The 16,862-nt window shown below is 49.8% G+C and overlaps 1 protein-coding gene across 2 annotated transcripts; it reads left to right on the forward strand.

Annotated features, from left to right (window-relative positions):
• The first annotated feature begins 416 nt into the window (after positions 1-416).
• On the forward strand, positions 417-16,432 carry LOC8028739. Of its 2 annotated transcripts, XM_029966977.4 has the most exons (9): positions 417-719; positions 3,547-3,812; positions 4,450-4,583; positions 5,816-5,971; positions 7,710-7,808; positions 8,942-9,301; positions 9,813-9,990; positions 11,583-11,932; positions 14,444-16,432. In XM_029966977.4, the coding sequence occupies exons 1-9, from the start codon at positions 592-594 to the stop codon at positions 15,386-15,388; spliced, it is 2,616 nt and encodes an 871-aa protein (XP_029822837.2). In that variant the 5' UTR covers positions 417-591; the 3' UTR covers positions 15,389-16,432. The 2 variants fall into 2 exon arrangements, with proteins under 2 accessions (XP_029822837.2, XP_029822838.2); XM_029966978.4 differs by lacking the exon at positions 5,816-5,971 and having other exon boundaries at positions 470-719.
• Positions 16,433-16,862: the final 430 nt, after the last annotated feature.

The raw sequence follows: 16,862 nt of genomic DNA on the forward strand, positions 1-16,862 counted from the left end.
GAGCCCGCGCCCGATGGGCCCGCTTTCCGCAGCGTAGGATCGTGTAAAGAACAAGGACGTTGGTAAATAATGAACAGTCACCACCTTCATCGTTTTTTTTATATAAATATTTTTTTAAAGCTTTCCAAGACATCTTTGAATTATGAACTTCAAGTTACAATAATAATGCCACAACAAAGACACACAGAAGACGAAAACGAAAGTTGAACTTTTCATAAAGTAGGATACTTTAATTTAGTGCCTTCCTAACGATATTTTTACTTGGCTTTAATATAAAACGTATTGTTCATCTCGGCTATCTTTTTTTTTTTTTTTTTTGAACATATATTATGTTTGGTGTGCTCTGTGTGTGTTGTGAAGTTGTGAACATAGGTCACTGACATAGGTTGTGAACCGCGCGATAGATTTCATTCGGCATTCGCAACGCAATACGCATCGCGAAACGCCCGCGCGCCCGCACCGCCTCTGGTGTCAAGCAGCCGTATCAATCCTTGTGCGACCGACTCTCGTTTCGAAATTCGCGTGGAGTGAATAGAAATTGCTAAGTTTTGACGTGATCTACGGAATTATCATGTGAATCAGTGGGTCATAATGACCAAACTAACTCCACCCAAGACTGTTCCCAAGGCAGTGAGCCGCTGCTGCGCCCCGACTTGTGCAAACAGCTCGGACAACACCGACGGCGTGTGCTTTTTCCGATTCCCCAAAGACGAAGAAAGGTGAGGTTCAAGAGAAAAAAAGTCGGAAATCTCTTCTTCGCAAACATATAGAGCCCAAACAAAGGACGTAAAAAAAACCGTCGCCGTCTTCTCTTCAGAGCGTCAGCATTTCTCTCTTCGGTCGAGCGGCTGCGGCGCGTCTTTGCGGCCAGAAACTGGCAACGCAGCGCTAGGTTCTGGTTTTGTCTTCGCTAGGCCTAATTCGCGCCTTTTCAAGGCTAGTCGATTACGGTTTCATTTTCGGCCCATGCGACTCGTGGCTGCGAGTATCTCTCAAAACAAACTTTTACGGCTACGCAGATGTCGTCTGTCGCCCTTTGTGATTGAGTTTTCGGCAGGATCCATGCCGGAACGCGCACTGCTATCATCCGGATGGATTTCCTTTTCCAGCTCGTAAACAGCCGAGAACTCGGTGCGGCGTACCGAAACTGAACCCTGCGTACGCGTTTGCGCCATTTGCAGATGGTTCCGTTTTTAACTTTTGCGCGTCTCTACAGCAGCTCTTCCCCGTTAAACTTCGAACCATCTGTGAACCGCAAGTTTCGCAGAAAGCGCTTTTAGTTTTTAGCAGTTCATAATCTTTTGAAGCTTTCCTTTCTTAGTTTTTGTTTGATATCTGTTTATCAACGTCGTTAGCCGGGGAGATAGCGTCTTTCGACTTCAATGAAGTTTTAAAGGTTACTTCATCGATTTGTTTGACAGTACAGCTTTGTGGTGCTGTAGTGTGTCGAAAATAGACCGAGTTGGTTGTTTTAGGTTTCATGCGTGTTCTGCACAAACCGTTGAACTGCCTGTAAGTTGACGCCGAATGCTCGCTCCAATTCTTTTGGTACACGCTAATATAAATATTTCGCGAGCTTCAATTTATTCAATTATTAGAATCCATAGGCCACAGCACTTATTATTCCTTCTTGTGAATATCTTCTAGGGTGTGGCATAAGATTATATCATCATCGTCCACATGCATCAGCCCTTGTTGGTTGGCATTGATGAGCCGTATCTTCCAACTGCATGATGTGTGAGGACTATAAGCGTGAACATATACTTCAATTTATAAATCAGCGAGTCCAACAGAACTCTGCATTTCGCAAGTTGGTTTGAATGGCTTTTCTGGTGTGTTTTATTGGTTTTTTTTTCACGTGAACAGGAGACCCCTGAAGTGACGTGCCATTGCAATTGCTATGCCGTGGTTAACTGTGTACCTCACGCTGCGTAAATGCAGTGCTGGCTGTATCGTCTCTGCACTTTTCAACCGACACACCTCCTACCCCGTGATAAAGAGACGAAAAGTTTGGTGGCAGAACAAAACTTTTGGGCGAACTATCCACTTCGTTTCACCGTTACTTGGCGAAAAGGGAACTCGGAGTGACAAAAGCAAGGCATGTGTCAGCCCTTACCAAACGTGCGGGGCGAGAGCATAACCCAAGCAGTTAGAAAAGAGAGGTAGGAGGAACTTCCCTCCTACCCCAATCCTCTTATGTGCATTCCAGAAGTTTTTCTACCCTTAGAACAGGGGCCTCAAACACGCTGGCCATGTGAGGCCTGCCACTCGCTGGGACGCGGCCCCCAAGCGGCTGCGAACCCCTGTTCTTGTGTTCGAGCTCTATATGAGGGCTGTCTAACTTCTGGCTGTACAAACATAGCACACAATTATCATTATAGTATTGGTCCGTTTAAGCTCGAAATGTAGCTCTGCTCTTATAACGTCCTCACATATTTTTTCTTTTCCATTTTCTTTTACGCTGTTTTGTCTTAATTTTTGCCTCTCAGCCCTTCCGCAGGTCACTTACCTGCACGACAATCCCACTGCTATGCGACATGCACAATCTCTTTAGGGTGCACCTTGGCTGCTCAAACTCTTGCTCAGCAGGAGCGAGAACTAGAGGAAACCCCCCACCAAGCGTGTGCCCAGACATCGGCACCCAAGGCTTGCCACAATAAAGTTTATTCCTCCTTCTCCTCCTTCTAAAGATAAAGCTGTGAGCTCGAGTTTCTAGCAGTCAAGCATTGCATTTAAGGGACAATTTTCTTTTTGTAATGCTGCTATAAAACCTATTAGGCAAGTAAAAAAAAATTGTTTGAAGAGTTCTTTTCTCGCTTTAGACATGTTGAACTTGTTTAATTTCTAAGGGAACTGAGCGACACGGCAACAACAATCTGCTTGGTGTCTTGTTCTATTGAAAAGTGAAAGTATGTTAGTGACACTGTGTCATTTTAAACCTCGTTATCGCAGGAATGGGCCCAAAGCAGTCTCATAAAGAAATCAAAGCTGAACATGTTGCCGCTAAAATGGGGAGTTTACGAAAAGCAGCTAAGAACACGAGATCCTCTCTAGGAAGCCTCAAGTGTGCCGCTGAGAAATTCGGCTACTTTGTAGCGTAAAATACACTGCTTTATCTTTTCTAAAACATAATTCCTCCCCTCACACCGTCCCCGCGTTGGCCCTAAATTTTTCAGTGGCATGCTATCTGGCCCCCCCATCTGAAAGATTAGCCCGTTACTCAAAATTCGTACGAAAGCTGTTTTTCTCTCTCTCCCAGCCTCGTGTCTCCTTCCGACACGCTGATTGACTCATTGGAACCGTAGCCTTCGCCGTTTGCCAAGTTACGGCGAGGCGGAGTTTAGAAATAGTTCATTGCTTGTTTACACATGTTTCGGTCCTTGTGTCATTCATCTTGATCGCTTGGGAGATTGGATCAGGCCGTAGTGGCTTAATACTTCGTAAAAAAAACATTCTCAGTTTAAGAAAAAAAAAAAAAGAAAAAAAATGTCTGCTCTGTCAAGGTTGCTTGGTTTCAAGTTTCCGTTTCCCTTTTTTCTGTCCCAGGTGCAAGAAATGGGTGGCCAACTGTGGTCGTGCGGACTTGGAGGGCAAGCCGGCGGAGAAGCTGTTTTCCAGCTACTACCTCTGTTCGGCTCACTTCCGCAAGGGCTGTTTCAGCAGCAGATACCGCAATCGGCTCGTCTGGAATGCCGTCCCCACCGTCTTCAAGCACACCGCCAAGGAGGAGCCTCCTCCGGCAGCCAAAGCCACGGCCAAAGCTTCAGCCAACTTGGCCAAGCCGACGCGGGCAGTCACATCCGTGAGCCAACGTGAGTGTTTATTTGGCTGTGCGTGTGCCATTTTGTGGCAAACTCTAGGGGGTTGTAACTTGATGTTTAGTGCCTGTGGGTACTCTCGTAGATCACAAGTAGCAATGAGCAGACATGACCACAGAAACAGACGTCCACATTCACGTCGCCTTGTCATCGAAGCTGGTTATTGTCATGTACTTTTTCGTGAAGATTGGTGTATTTTGCTGTACCATTAGTGTCCACCCTGCTAAAACCTTAATGAGGTTGCAGTATTGAATAAATCAATAAATCAGACAGATGTGGCGGATAACAGATGCACTCTGTCTGTTAAAATTAATATATCGATAGATCACTATTATTTTGATGGATGCATACTAGCCAACTCGCTTTGGGTTCACCTGCCTCTTCAATAACTTGTACAAGTCTTCATAAAAACTGGTCATTTGAGCAGATGAACTCCGTCCAAAGGCTAGATTTTTGCTTCCAACATTTTGCTTCGTTAGTGGTAGAATCCGGAGTAGGGCGCGGAGCTTTCACCGATGCATAGCTCAATTTTGCGAAGTGGGGAACCAGCATTCTTCTTTGCAGAGCTTGCTGTACTCTCGTGCGATGGGCGTGTGCCAACGTCTCGGAGTGCGTTTTCTTGGATTTGCAGAGAGGTTCCGACGGTTCTTCGGGTTCGCCAGCAAGCGTCGCACGTCCGTGCAGCTGCGTCCGGGGGCGCCACTGCTCTCGTCGGCGCCGAGCCCCCCCCAGCTAAAAGGAGCCGCCACGAAGGACATCCCACAGGTAACTCTGCCCCCCGTCCTCCCCCTAGTTCGTCTTCACCGATACGGCTATGGTAACACCGCGGCCTGTTGGCAGAACTGTCAAGTAGCTGCTGAAAAGCGCTTGAGTTTCTGTAATTTATTACATTTCTTGTAAATGAACGCCTCCCAAGCTTTGATGAAACTACAGTCACACCACGAGGTGAGGACAGCAAGGCGTCTCTTTCGAACGTCCGGCCTCCTGCACATGCTCGTTGCGTTCCACTGTGCTTTGCTGCACATGCATGCTCTAAGTTCACGAGACACCAAAGCGTTGAAGGTACGGAACATGCGCCGGACGCAGTATGACCGAACGTCTTCCCTGGCATTTTCTCATCCAGTTGGCAACTGCATCTTGGGAGTAATTTTTGATCTTGAATCGATTACAGTGATTTTTCAAACAGGACGTTGAACCCGACGGATGCGTACCGATTCATGTTGATTGAGTCCCGGCGTCAGCGCCCCGTGCCGCTACTGTTTCGGGCTTTCTTGCGAGCGGAGCTCTGAATCGAGACGGAACTGCTCCGGTATTCCTCTTCCGCGTCAGAAACCGAACCGCTAATGGCCGTTCGGAGCTCAGCTCGACGTTGCGACGCACCTCCGAAGGTAATTGGAACGGCGCTCTGTCACTTTTTGTGAGCCACCGAACCTGTAAGAAAGATGTTTCCCTAAAGACATAACCGTTTTTGGAGGATGATGCATGCGAACAGGACGGCTCGGGCACTCTTTGTGAGCCGTACCTGTAACCAAATGCATCCCTAAAGCAACCGTATTGGGAGGATGAAAACATAGTTTCGTTGTAATCTAAACTGTGAGACTAAGAGGACCGAAACGACGGACGACCTGACACAAAGTCCTAGTTCAGATTCTGTTGCGTCGTCCGATTGCTTTATTTTTTTCTATAGTCACTCGAGAGGTGATGACGGCAGAGAGGAGGTTCGGTTGTCCCCTTCTGCGAGCTTCCTACATTCGACAAAGCTTCAACGCCTCGAGCGCACACGCTTAGCGAAGGCCTGGCGTTTGAAAGCCGTGCCCCGCTGCCACTCTCATTCTGCCCCTGACTGTAGCCTCGCCATTTAAATTATGACGTCTCCCGACCAGCTTGCCCGCATACTTCCTCTTTTTGCATTTAGTTGTTAGTTTTTAAAATACTTAAGGTTGACGTCTGTAGCTCCGGCCTTCACGGCCGTTTGACGTCGATCCCGACGCTTTCAGGTGGTAAAGGCAGAGGCGGCAGAGGCTGAAAATCCCCGACTGCCGGTGTACATCGAGGACCACCTGTATGCTGCCCAAACGGCCGCCCACACGGCTGCCTGCGCAGCCGTCCAGCCAGTCTTTAGCACGCGGTTCAGCATGCCCTCTCCGTCGCAGGTAGGGGAGCGCATCGCGTCGACGCCTCCCAGACGACGCACTCTTAGCTCTCGATTTCTCGCGTGCCGGAGATTAGTGCAGGCTGCAGACTGGGCACGATGCGGCAGAGGACGGGGCTATCGTGGCGTGTCCCAGAATGAAATGTGCAGTTTTTGTTTTTTTTGCCATAAAAACAAACGACGCATTGCTGAACGCTCGGCCATCGCACAAACCTAACGCTATACTCTCTTTCAACTTATGATGTACCGCAGTAAAAGGTGCAAGCGCGAGCATCATCTTGCTCTGGGACACATCTCACCGGCACAAGCTCTCGTGCGTTAAGAGCAGCTCCCAACGGTATGAGCTCGCGCTTCTAGCCTTTTCTGCGGTACAGCATAAGGTGAAACGGAGTATAGCAGTACGAAACAGGTGCCAAAGTTTTGAAACTGACTGTCATCTTATTTGATGGTCATAGGAGATTTTCTGAAGGTTTCAATGGGAAAATGGGGCCTAATCTTGGTAACTGGCATCGTTCAGCTTTGCGTATTCGGGGGCTCCGTCGACCACAATTTTGCCATTGAAAATTTTCGGAAAATCGCTTGTATGTCTTTAATAAGGTAACAGTTCTGATACTTTGGCATCAAGTTGGATCCTTAGTGCTACACTTGGGCAAAGAGTGAGCATACAACACTGCATAGGTGGTTTTTATCTATAAAAAATGGCTTTTTATCACGATCAAAAATTTATGTGCAGTTATTGACATTTTGTTAGTGAAGCATCTCGATTCCGCGACCTTCTCGGCTCAGCAGTAGAATCAGGCGGCTTTATGACATGCCCCGAGAATGCTCGTAAGGGAAAGTTTATTGCACGAATGATATCAGAGTGGAAATTAGTGACTCTCGAAACTTGGCAAGCCGTGGCACTGCTGTAGAGCAGAAATTTGATCGGCGCAGCACGACTGCAACCCCGGACACAGGCATTTATCGCGCATACAGCGTTCCCACTTGGGTATGACGACACCCGTGCACATCTAAGAAATTCAGTGTTTCTTTACCTTTTTTTCTTAACAGTGGTGGGGATATTGGAAAAAAAAACTGCACGTACAGCTTGACGACAGAAAGTACAAAATGCAGGAGCGTTTTGCACTTTTATTACGCGAACGAACCGGGTCACGCGTTAAATTTGTGACGTGCTCGCTCCGTTCTCATTGTTTCCCGAACTCACCTTGGTAAGAGAGAAGAAATTGAGCTACTTCAGGGACGTGACGGAGCGTACGAGCCGGCCCGACTGTACGTCGAGGCAACCTTAGAGTTCCCCGCTCCGTGTGGTGCGGCGTTGGGTTGACGAGAGGCCTCAACATCGCGCACATCCACAGAGGGATGTGCGTGACGTAGACGGAAAATTCCTTCTCGTCTTCATTAATCACACCGACGAAGTGCCGGGGGGGAGAGGATATCAGCGTTTGCAGTCCAATTTTGTGTTTTTCACTCTCGACGTCCCCTACATGTGATGGCAAAGCGCTAACGGCAAACTATCATTAAAACAATCTGATCCGCCACCAAACCAGGGCTTTTTGTATTGTCCGTGCACCCCTCGCTCCCCCCGCCGCAGAGCCGATATCGGAGTTCCGCGTTGCAAAAGCCTACCATCTTCGTCGCACGACGTGCGCTTGGGGGAGAAATCCCCGGTATTTCTTCTCCTTGTGCATACCGCTTAAATCGTGTTGAGTAGCTTTTGTTTGTTCTTTCTCTCTGTCCAGTCCAACGTGAACAGGGTGCACGAGATCATAGTGGACCACTTGGATGGAGACAGGCTGGTCATGGACGTCGTCGAGGGGGGCAGCATCATGGACGAGAAGGTGGGGCGCCGCTCGGCAAATCCTTCCCTCCAATCGCGTTCGGTGCCATCTGTCGGCGAGCCAGGGAGCAGTTCTTGCGGCCTTCTAAAATATTGTGGCTGGTTGCTGCACCTGTGTCGTCGTAAACAAAGGTGGACCAAGATTACGGCGTGCTGCTATCGAAATGCCAGTCTACCCCCGTCTACACACCGGCACCGCCGCATAAGTACCGGCAAAAAGGGCGGACGTCTGCTCCTGCCACGGATATGCATAGGTAACGTCTTGTTTGGCGAAAAGTCGGTGAGCGCGCAGGCTAACTGTCGGTAGTTGATCGTATGCGCTCAAGACCCGAGACTGAAGGGGGGGGGGGGGGGGGGGGGGGGGGAGTGAGTGAGTGAGTGAGGGTGAGGGTGAGGAAAAGAAAACTTTAAACTCGAAGAAAGAAATGCTGGAGGGAAACGGCTTTCCATATGTCTTGCTTCATGATCCCAACGTCCAGTGTTTGTTCCCTCCATTTTTTTTTAATTTTTTTTGACACGTTTGAATTTTTTTTTTTTGGTATGCAAATTTAATACTTTTGCGTTTGCTGCAGGGGGGTGGGCCAGTAGGTAACGATTCCCGGTTCCTTGCTCTCGTTTCCCGCTAATGAACTTTGGCAACATCCGGGACTCCACACACTTAGTCTTACACAGTTATGCGCACTTCGACATCACGCAACGCAGTGACGTCGCTTGGCACCACGACGTCATGCGATGCCTGATTCCCGCGAAATTTGGCAGAGAAATTCTAAGCTACTGTTAGCAGAAGAATTGTGAAACGACATTGCATGACATTGATGTCACAATAGAGAGTTCTAGAATAGGGGGCCCCGACACTTGGGATCCCCCAAGCAGCTCGGGGCATTGCATTGCAATGCGCAGTGCAATGCCCCAAGTTGTTACAGTGACCCAGGGTGTCAGGTGCCCCTGCTCCTATTCTATGACTCCCCAATACCACGACACTGCAACTTCCTGATAAATATAGCGGGAAAATTTCCCGCTATATCTAGCGGGCCACGACATATGTTTACGCAACACACGGGATCCCCCGTGAAACCTTGCCGGTAACGACCATCGCCAAAAAAACACAGCGAACGTATGCATAAACGTGCGCAGGACGCGGAGGCGTTCAAGGCGGCGGTGGAGGCGGCCCTCCCGCTGCTGCAGCTGAGCCAGCAGGTGCCCCTGGGGCCGCCCCCGCGGCAGACGGTGGTGGTGACCACATCGACCGCGCCCCCCACATATGCCCGGCCGAAGGAGGACCCCAGCGGGGAGGAGGCGGAGGGCGGCTCGCCGAGGGTCAGGGCCTCCCGCAAGGGCCCCCGCATGATGCAGGATTTCCTGCTGCCCCACCTGGACAGGGGCACCTTTGGGGAGCGCCTGCAGTGGCTCGACCGGGCCAACGGCGTCTTCCAGATCGGCTGGTACCACAAGAACGCAGCGCAGTGGACCAAGGATGACTGCGTTGTGTTCTTGGTAAGTCTCTCGGCCCTTGCGACACTTTTTTTGCGTCAATCCGATGGAAGCGTGGCGGGGCACGATTGTAACCGCTGGGTTGGATGGTTTGCGACTGCTGAATCTGTAACCGAAGACTTTCTATGATAACTGCTGGAACTGAAATGGGACCCTTTAACTGCTGAGACTGAAACAGGAGGAGACTTTTCACTGACAAAGTGAGAATGACGGGGAGGGGTTTCAGTTTTCAGCCTCGAACTTGCACTCGCTTCCATCCATAACGACTCGTTGTCTCGTGAGCCTCGAGCGGGCAAGCGCAGCCAGAGTGCAAAGAAAGGCAACGAATGCTCATTGGAGGTCGGGCGTTCGAAAGAGGCTCCCTGCCGTTCTTATCCTGCCAGTTACCCTATAGCACGTAAACGGGTCACAACCTCTATGTACAACTCTGGGAATGCACAGGCGTGTAGGCGGCGCACCTGGGCTTGGAGGTGGCGGAGTGACCGTAGGGCGCATCCAACCCTCTCCCTAACAGGAATGGGACAGACTGAAGAAGCGTCCCGTGGCCCAGAATCCCCACTACTGGATGGAGGCCAAGCAACGCTTCCGGGCTGCCCTGGGTAAAGTCACGTTTGGGTGGACGCAGCCCCGCTGCAAGGCCACGGGGGGCGAGCTGAAGAATGTCAAGGTGCGCAAGATCAAGTGGACCAGAGGTGAGAGATCGGGGCCCACTCCTCTTCGCGACGGCAATCTCGATCTCGGTGGCCGCTTTGGGTTCGCCGAAACTGCCTGAAACCGAGGCCATGAGCTAACCTTAAACCCGAACGCCGCACATACAGATTCTCTTGCCAGTAGCTATGAGACACGGGTACAGTGCCACCTGCTTATAACGATAAGGAGGAAACCCCAAATTTCAATCGTTATAACTGATTATCGTCTTATCTGGACTAGAAAGTGATTATTTCCAGTCTAGAATCTCTAGAAACTAATCGTTATGAGCAGTACATCGTTATATGTGGTATCGTTATAAGTGGATTGCACTGTTGTCTTGTCTGGGAAGCACTTGCTCAAAGAAGCGGTAACTAAAAGTTTTGCTCTTGTGCCAGGCGAAGGAGTTTGTACAGAATTTGGGTGTCGGAAGAAACAATACTTTTGACAGTTGAAACGTGTGCTATGTCTTGGTAAAATAACGTGAAGCTAATCTAAGGTGCATCTGCATATATATCGATTCAACGCATGAAAGAGGAAATTGGTAACATTCCACGAGGAGTCAGAATTTTTTTTATTACGGTTCTCGAGGTGAATGCAAGTATCCATTTCTGTTAACCTGACAATCGACTGTGAGTTTCGTATGCCACATTGGTATTGTTCTTGCCCGTGTTTCGCGTTCATTCCTTTCGCCTCCTGTCATCTGTAATGGCCTCTGGGCTTCGAGGATGGCGACACGAGTCAATATCCTCGGGATTAGGAATAACCAAAACATCATCCTTACCTCTTCGTTTCGTTGAGGGATGGGGCACTCTCTAGTCGGGGAAAAAAAAATGGAGAGTTGAGTGGGAAGAGGAATTCGAGCTTCGTATGTGCACCACCTAGCTCGTGTGAACGGGTGTGCACGAGTGCAAGACTGATTACTGTCCTATGGTGTGCGAACGCGAGGGGCCTATTCTGGGCGCGGGCCAGTCGGAGTGCAGTTCCTGGAACGCGTCTCCAACCAGCGTGGTTACTGCATCCTCATCTGTGGTCCCTCGACCACAAACGAGGACGCGACGACGTCACGCACGTGCCGCGTTGCCTGCCGCGATCCTGGCAGTGGCACGGTGGCGGAGTTCTAGCTGAAGAATGACAAATGGCAGACGCCCGTTCTGCCATAGGTGGCTCTCCTGTTAGATAGTTTGCGGGGGCTTCGTTAGCCAGGTGAAAAGAATGGTGACTACGGCGATGCAGTGGAAGCTCGTTGATACAATCCCGCAAAATGCATTTTTTGGTATAATGTGTTTTTCTTCTTATGCCTGGCCAGTTGCATAGCTAGGCCATCCGGCACCTGGGGCCCTTCTTACAGGAGTTGAATAGGCGCGGAAGGGAAGGGAAATCCGGTTCAGCCAGTTCAGAGTGACGTCACGACGTTTGGTCATTTCCTTTTAAATAATGTTTTTGTGTTTTTCGAGCAAAACATCGGTGTCTCCTCCGCGTTGTGGCCAGAACGTGGTTGACATTTGGACGATACAATAGGCGCTAGAATTTTGTTGCAGCGCGCATACCGTATTTAAAAAAGTAATCTCGATTGATGCTCGCCATCCCCACGCAGACATGCGGCCTCCGCTGGGCGACAACTGGCAGCCCCGGGACCCAAACTGGGCCTGCATGACCCACGGCAGGGTCCATCGCCCGACCATCAGCCGCGTGCGCCGGCAGTCGCCCCCTCCTCAGCTGCCCTACGGCGAAGCCAACGGGGGACGCTGGAACGAGGCTGAGGAGGAGGAGGACTCGTGGGGCGCCCCGGGGGACCCCTGCGTGTGCCACCGCTGCGGCTACACGACCCGCAACCGGCGGGTGTTCCTGCGGCACCGCATGATGCACCGGGACGTGCGGGCCTTCTGCTGCCGCTACTGCACCCAGCGCTTTTGCCTGCCGGAGAGCCTCTTCCTGCACCTCCAGGTGAGGGCCGGAGGGGGACGCCCTCTCGCCATATATGAGAACCCATTGTATGAGAACCCGTGGACCTTGCTTTGCTCTTGTTGGTCCCACTGTGGCGGGCGGAGTGTTCACAACGGAGGGCAACCCTTGGTTTGAGGTCGTTGCATCTGCTCTTTAAAGTGAAGAATCGTGCGACATTGTAATGTCACGTGACGTAACGTCACAATTTCCTCTCTAAATTCCGGTAGGAAGTGGTGCACCTTCGTCGCATCTCACAGAATGTCTAAGCCAGAGTGCCCAAATACGCCACAAAATAAGTTCCCTCCCCCCCCACTTACTCACCTACCTCTCTAAAAAAAAAAAAAAAAAATTGATACTTGGATGTCTTGACGGTAAAGCTAGTTTAGGATTAGCTCGTAATTCAAGCTGTGCCTCGCAACAAAAGTTTTTTTCCTAATTTTTGTAAAAGGGGGGAAACTTTTTTTTTTTTTTTTTTTTTTGTTATTTATACATTTTTTATGCATAGCCAGGGGGCCCAAACTTTTTTTTTTGAGGGGGTAGTTCGGTATTTCTTTAAAGGGCAAGTTAAATCAATTCCATAAATTTCAGAAGAACAGACGATTTGAGAGCGAGCGGCATCGGCATCTCGTCGACTTTGCATACAACCATTGTTTGTTCTAATATCACATCTAAAGCAAAAAAAGAAAAATCTGAGACGCTCTTTGGTCTACATTGGAACGTCTTGTATGCTGAATGCATTAGCAACAATAGTGGAACATTTTTTTCTAAATCTAATTTTAAACACGAGCAGAAAACAAAACTTCGGCTCTGTTCGGCAACATTCGCCTCGGGCCTCCAAGTACATGGCTATCGCATGGTACGAGATGCCACGTGATCCTCTACGCAAGGACGGGCAAAATTGGGGCGGGTGTGTGCCAGGTGCAAGTGTCGTCTGCACCGCACTCTTCACCACATTTTGGTGTCTGCTGCATTCAGAGACGTGTGCACAACTGTGGCATAAGAGTGTGCACATAGTATCCATAGTGTGGATGAAACTCAGAGAGGCAATAATCGCAAACAGTGAGATGCCAACGGCGACGGAGACGTGGGAGACAGCGGAGCCACGGCGGGGCGGCCAAACGGCTTCCAAGAAGAGCCCTGCGCAGGCACGTTACGCCAATCATGTGGACACCGCTGAGTGCCCAGAGGAAGCATTGCTGACGTCACCCCTTACGCTTGCCGAGAGAATTAAAAGCAAGCAAAAGATGGCAATGGGGATGACGTTTAGCTCAACGTTGGTTTCGCCCACGCCATGCCTTGACTGCACTGTTGGTTGCGCCTCAACTCGCCCGCTCGAGTGAGCCGATTTTGGGAACCATTTAGACAGAACTACGTCGTAACATTTGATGTGTGGCCTTCCTAGGCATTACTAAAAAAGACTGCATTGTTTTTTCAAAAATAAAAATGAAGCGGAGTTGCTTCTAAAGTGGCAAGTCCCACTCACGTTACCAGATCTAAGATCGTCGTCGACACTGCGACGTCGTGTGACGCTACGACTACGGACCGTGACGCCATGATCTCTTGGTGCCCGACACATATCACATGGTCACGGGACCCACAGTGGCGACCCACCAAATTTAGCGGGACGGTGGCCAGCCAGATTTAGCCATTGACGGCACAGCAATAAAAACACAATAAAAAGACTTAAAAAAAAAAAAAAAAATTGAAAGGCAAAAAAATTTTTATTTGGTTAGGGAGGCATGTCTCAAATTAAATTTTAGTCAGAAAAAAAAAATTTTTTTTTCTAATATTAAAGGGATACTACAACGAAATTTCAGCGCTTATTTCTTTGTCTATACATGTTCAAGGGAGCAGTATCACATTGGACACACCAATATATCTTGTTGAAAAAGACACAAAAAGGAATTTTAACACAAATTGGACGATTAGCGAAGGGCACTTGGCTGAATCTTTGTTTGTAATGCCATCAGGCTCAAAGTATGAATGTGCAGTGTCATTTATGGATATTGTGGATTATATTCAGCCTGTTTTTGAGCATGACGGGTATATTTCAAATTCCGTTGAAGTATCCCTTTAATGCTACAATACAAATTTTTTTATTTGTAGGAGACACCGAAAGTGCACCCCTGTGAGGGGATGATAGCGTTTGTACTAAACTAGTGTGCGCTCTGAGATCCAGCCAACTCCGGAGCGCACACAAGTTGGGTACAAGCACTCATCATTATCATCATCCCACAAAGGTGCAGTTTCGGTTTTGCCCGTAAATCGGAAAATTTGTATGGCAACATCCATTGAGTAAAAAAAAAATTTTTTTTTTTTTTTTACAAACATTTACTTTTTAGGTTTGTCTTTTCTAAGCAGGTTGAGAAAAAAAAAATGTTTCCTAGAAACAGTGCCCGTTTAAGTAAGGGTTCAAAGGTTCTCCATTCTTTGGTGCAACGGTATGTCCTTTGGTACAATTGGTGTCCGTTTTGACCATACCGACCTCACCTGACCGGCCGTCTTGTGCAGGTGCACTCGGAGACGTTCCCGTACTCCTGCTCGAGCTGCGGCGTGAAGACCCGTCTTCTGCTGCAGCTGTGGCGCCACGAGCTTCGGCGCCTGGCGCAGCGGCTCTGCCTGTGCCACCGGTGCGGCCTCGTGTGCCACGTGCGCGAGAACCTCCGCTACCACCTGGCCAAGGCCCACGGCCAGAACCACGTGCCGGCACCCGACCCCAACCGGAAGCTGGCCCCCGTGTGCGCCGGGGAGTTTGGCCGGCCGGCCGCGCCCAAGCCGAAGGGAGGCCGAGCCAAGCCGACCGGCGGCCAGAAGTCGGGGGTCCGCAAGCCGAAGTTGACCGAGCCCAAGTCCACCAAGCCGACTAAGCCAAGAGTGGGCAGGCCGAAAGCTGCGGAGAAGTCGACGGCCGGTAGGCCGAAGGCAAACAAAATCGGAGGTGCCAAGGGGGCGGCCAGGAAGCCGGCGGCCGCCAAGACTGGTGCCAACAAGTCGGCTCTCGGCAGAGCAACTGCCAAGAAATCGGTGGCCATCAAGTCGGAACCCGACGCTGAAGAAGCCGGCAATACGGAGACGAGCACGCTGGCAGCGAGTAAAGCGGCAGCCGACGCACCGGCCGCCGGAAAACCGAAACCCAAGGAGCTTGAAATGGGTGCGCAGGAGGACACCGAGGAAGCGGACTCCGGCCAGTGCGAAACCATCGAGCTGATAATCGACGAACTCAGGCGCAGCGAGCCGGGGGCCAAGAAACAGGAGTCGGACGATGCTCCCGCCACGCAGGAGAGGCCGAAGAAGAAGGCGAAAGCGACCGCCCCGCCGGTCGTGCCGCCGCCCGTGGTGCTGAAGGTGCCGACACAGACGAACCACGCAGGTGTGGTGCTGGCGGGTATGGTGACGGAGGAGGGGCTTCGCAGGACACAGCGCATCAGGACGCCCAAGCGCAAGATCTCGGCGTGACCCGTGCACGCGCGTCGTCCAACTCGAATGGTTTTTGCCACGAGAAGGTTCGGTGTCGTAGACCTCCCGCGTCGGGTGGAATGGGGCACTAAACGCACCGGTCAGAGACTGCAACCGTAATTGCGCGCTGTCGTCGCCTTTTTTTTTTTACAAAAAAAAAAAAGTTTCTAACCTCAACTTTTTTTTTTTTTTTTTCTCGTGTGGAGGTGTGGCGAGGTTTTTCGCAGTCTCGCCAGCACTTTTCAACGATAAGGATTGTGCTAATTTTTGCATTAGTGTCTTTTTTTTTTTTTTTGTCGCGCGAAGCTTTTTGGATTGACGTTCTGGTGGCAGTCTTGCAAATGCTGAGCACCGTCGAAGTGTCGAGATTGGAAGTCGTCGTTCGGATGCCTTTGGTCATATGAAACAAAACAAATATCCGTTTGTGTTCTACCTGGTAATGAAGTGAGCGTTTTTGACTGTTTGGCACGCTTTCCGGTTCGATGTAATGGGCTACCGGTCGCAGTTGATTGGAAATGACGGCTTCAAAACAAATAGGAGCTTATGTTAAGGCTCGAGCACTTGGAGAGGTTTTAGGAGTCTGATGTTGTTCTGCGTTTTTTAGTTGTTGCGGTTTGTTGGTGCATACGATGCATTGACACCCGAAAATTTCTCGCTCGCGATACGGTAATACCGTGCTCTTTGTGAAGGTGAAGTTTGTGCCGAAGCATTTTCTGAGGCACACGGGATTGTTACTGACATCATGGTTTTTATTGCTGTGCCTGCCATAAGAGGATTACCTTGGTGTTCTGTAGAATTTTTGCAACACTAGGCCTAACCAGGGACTCTGTGTCTGCTAATGTTCTTGTTTTCCCCCAAACATTTTTTGTACGAATTGTAGCACTTTGTTCTTAAGTATTCTGGTCAGTGTCATGGCTCAAGCTTGCGGGGAAAGTATCCATTATGTCGAAGCACCGATTATGTATATCCTGTTTCGTTGGAGTAAATAAACTTGCATAGGATGGATGCGCTACAAATGTGCAGCCAGTATGCAAGCTACATATACTCGCACGTGTGAATGAGCATGTTTAGTATCTGCATGAAAAAAAATAGCATCTTCGGTCAACTTGCACCGGAACTGCCCTGAAATCGGGACAGTGCACAGCACTCGGTCGGGTGGTGCGAAGTCGGTGCAACATCGAGGATAAACTGCGCCACGTCGATGCACTGCAGCGACTGCAACCATGCGTCCCCTCGCGTTATGTTTGTTTTTTCTTGCGTACGTTTGCCCGCGGTGCCCGTCTGCTGTCAATTTCTCCTGTTTTTTTACTCGCGGATTATGCGGTCACATACAAATGAACATTGTGGACGTGATTGTCGATGGGGTCACGAAAGTGGGTGACAATTCCACAGGTCTCTTTTGCCCATCATTGTTGGATCAGAAAATAGTACCACCGGATAATAGCTTAGGTGTCATCGAAATGCTTCACAACGC

The sequence above is a fragment of the Ixodes scapularis genome, unplaced genomic scaffold (assembly GCF_016920785.2).
Source record: "Ixodes scapularis isolate PalLabHiFi unplaced genomic scaffold, ASM1692078v2 PGA_scaffold8__174_contigs__length_109621045, whole genome shotgun sequence".
Taxonomy (NCBI): Eukaryota; Metazoa; Arthropoda; class Arachnida; order Ixodida; family Ixodidae; genus Ixodes; species Ixodes scapularis.

What these genes read in the sequence shown, in the direction of transcription:
- LOC8028739 (XM_029966977.4), top strand. Translation starts at nt 592, where the DNA reads ATGACCAAACTAACTCCACCCAAGACTGTTCCCAAGGCAGTGAGCCGC. An exon ending in AGTCACATCCGTGAGCCAAC is followed by an intron (nt 3,813 to 4,449) that starts GTGAGTGTTTAT and finishes TTGGATTTGCAG; the next exon opens with AGAGGTTCCGACGGTTCTTC. An exon ending in ATGACTGCGTTGTGTTCTTG is followed by an intron (nt 9,302 to 9,812) that starts GTAAGTCTCTCG and finishes TCTCCCTAACAG; the next exon opens with GAATGGGACAGACTGAAGAA.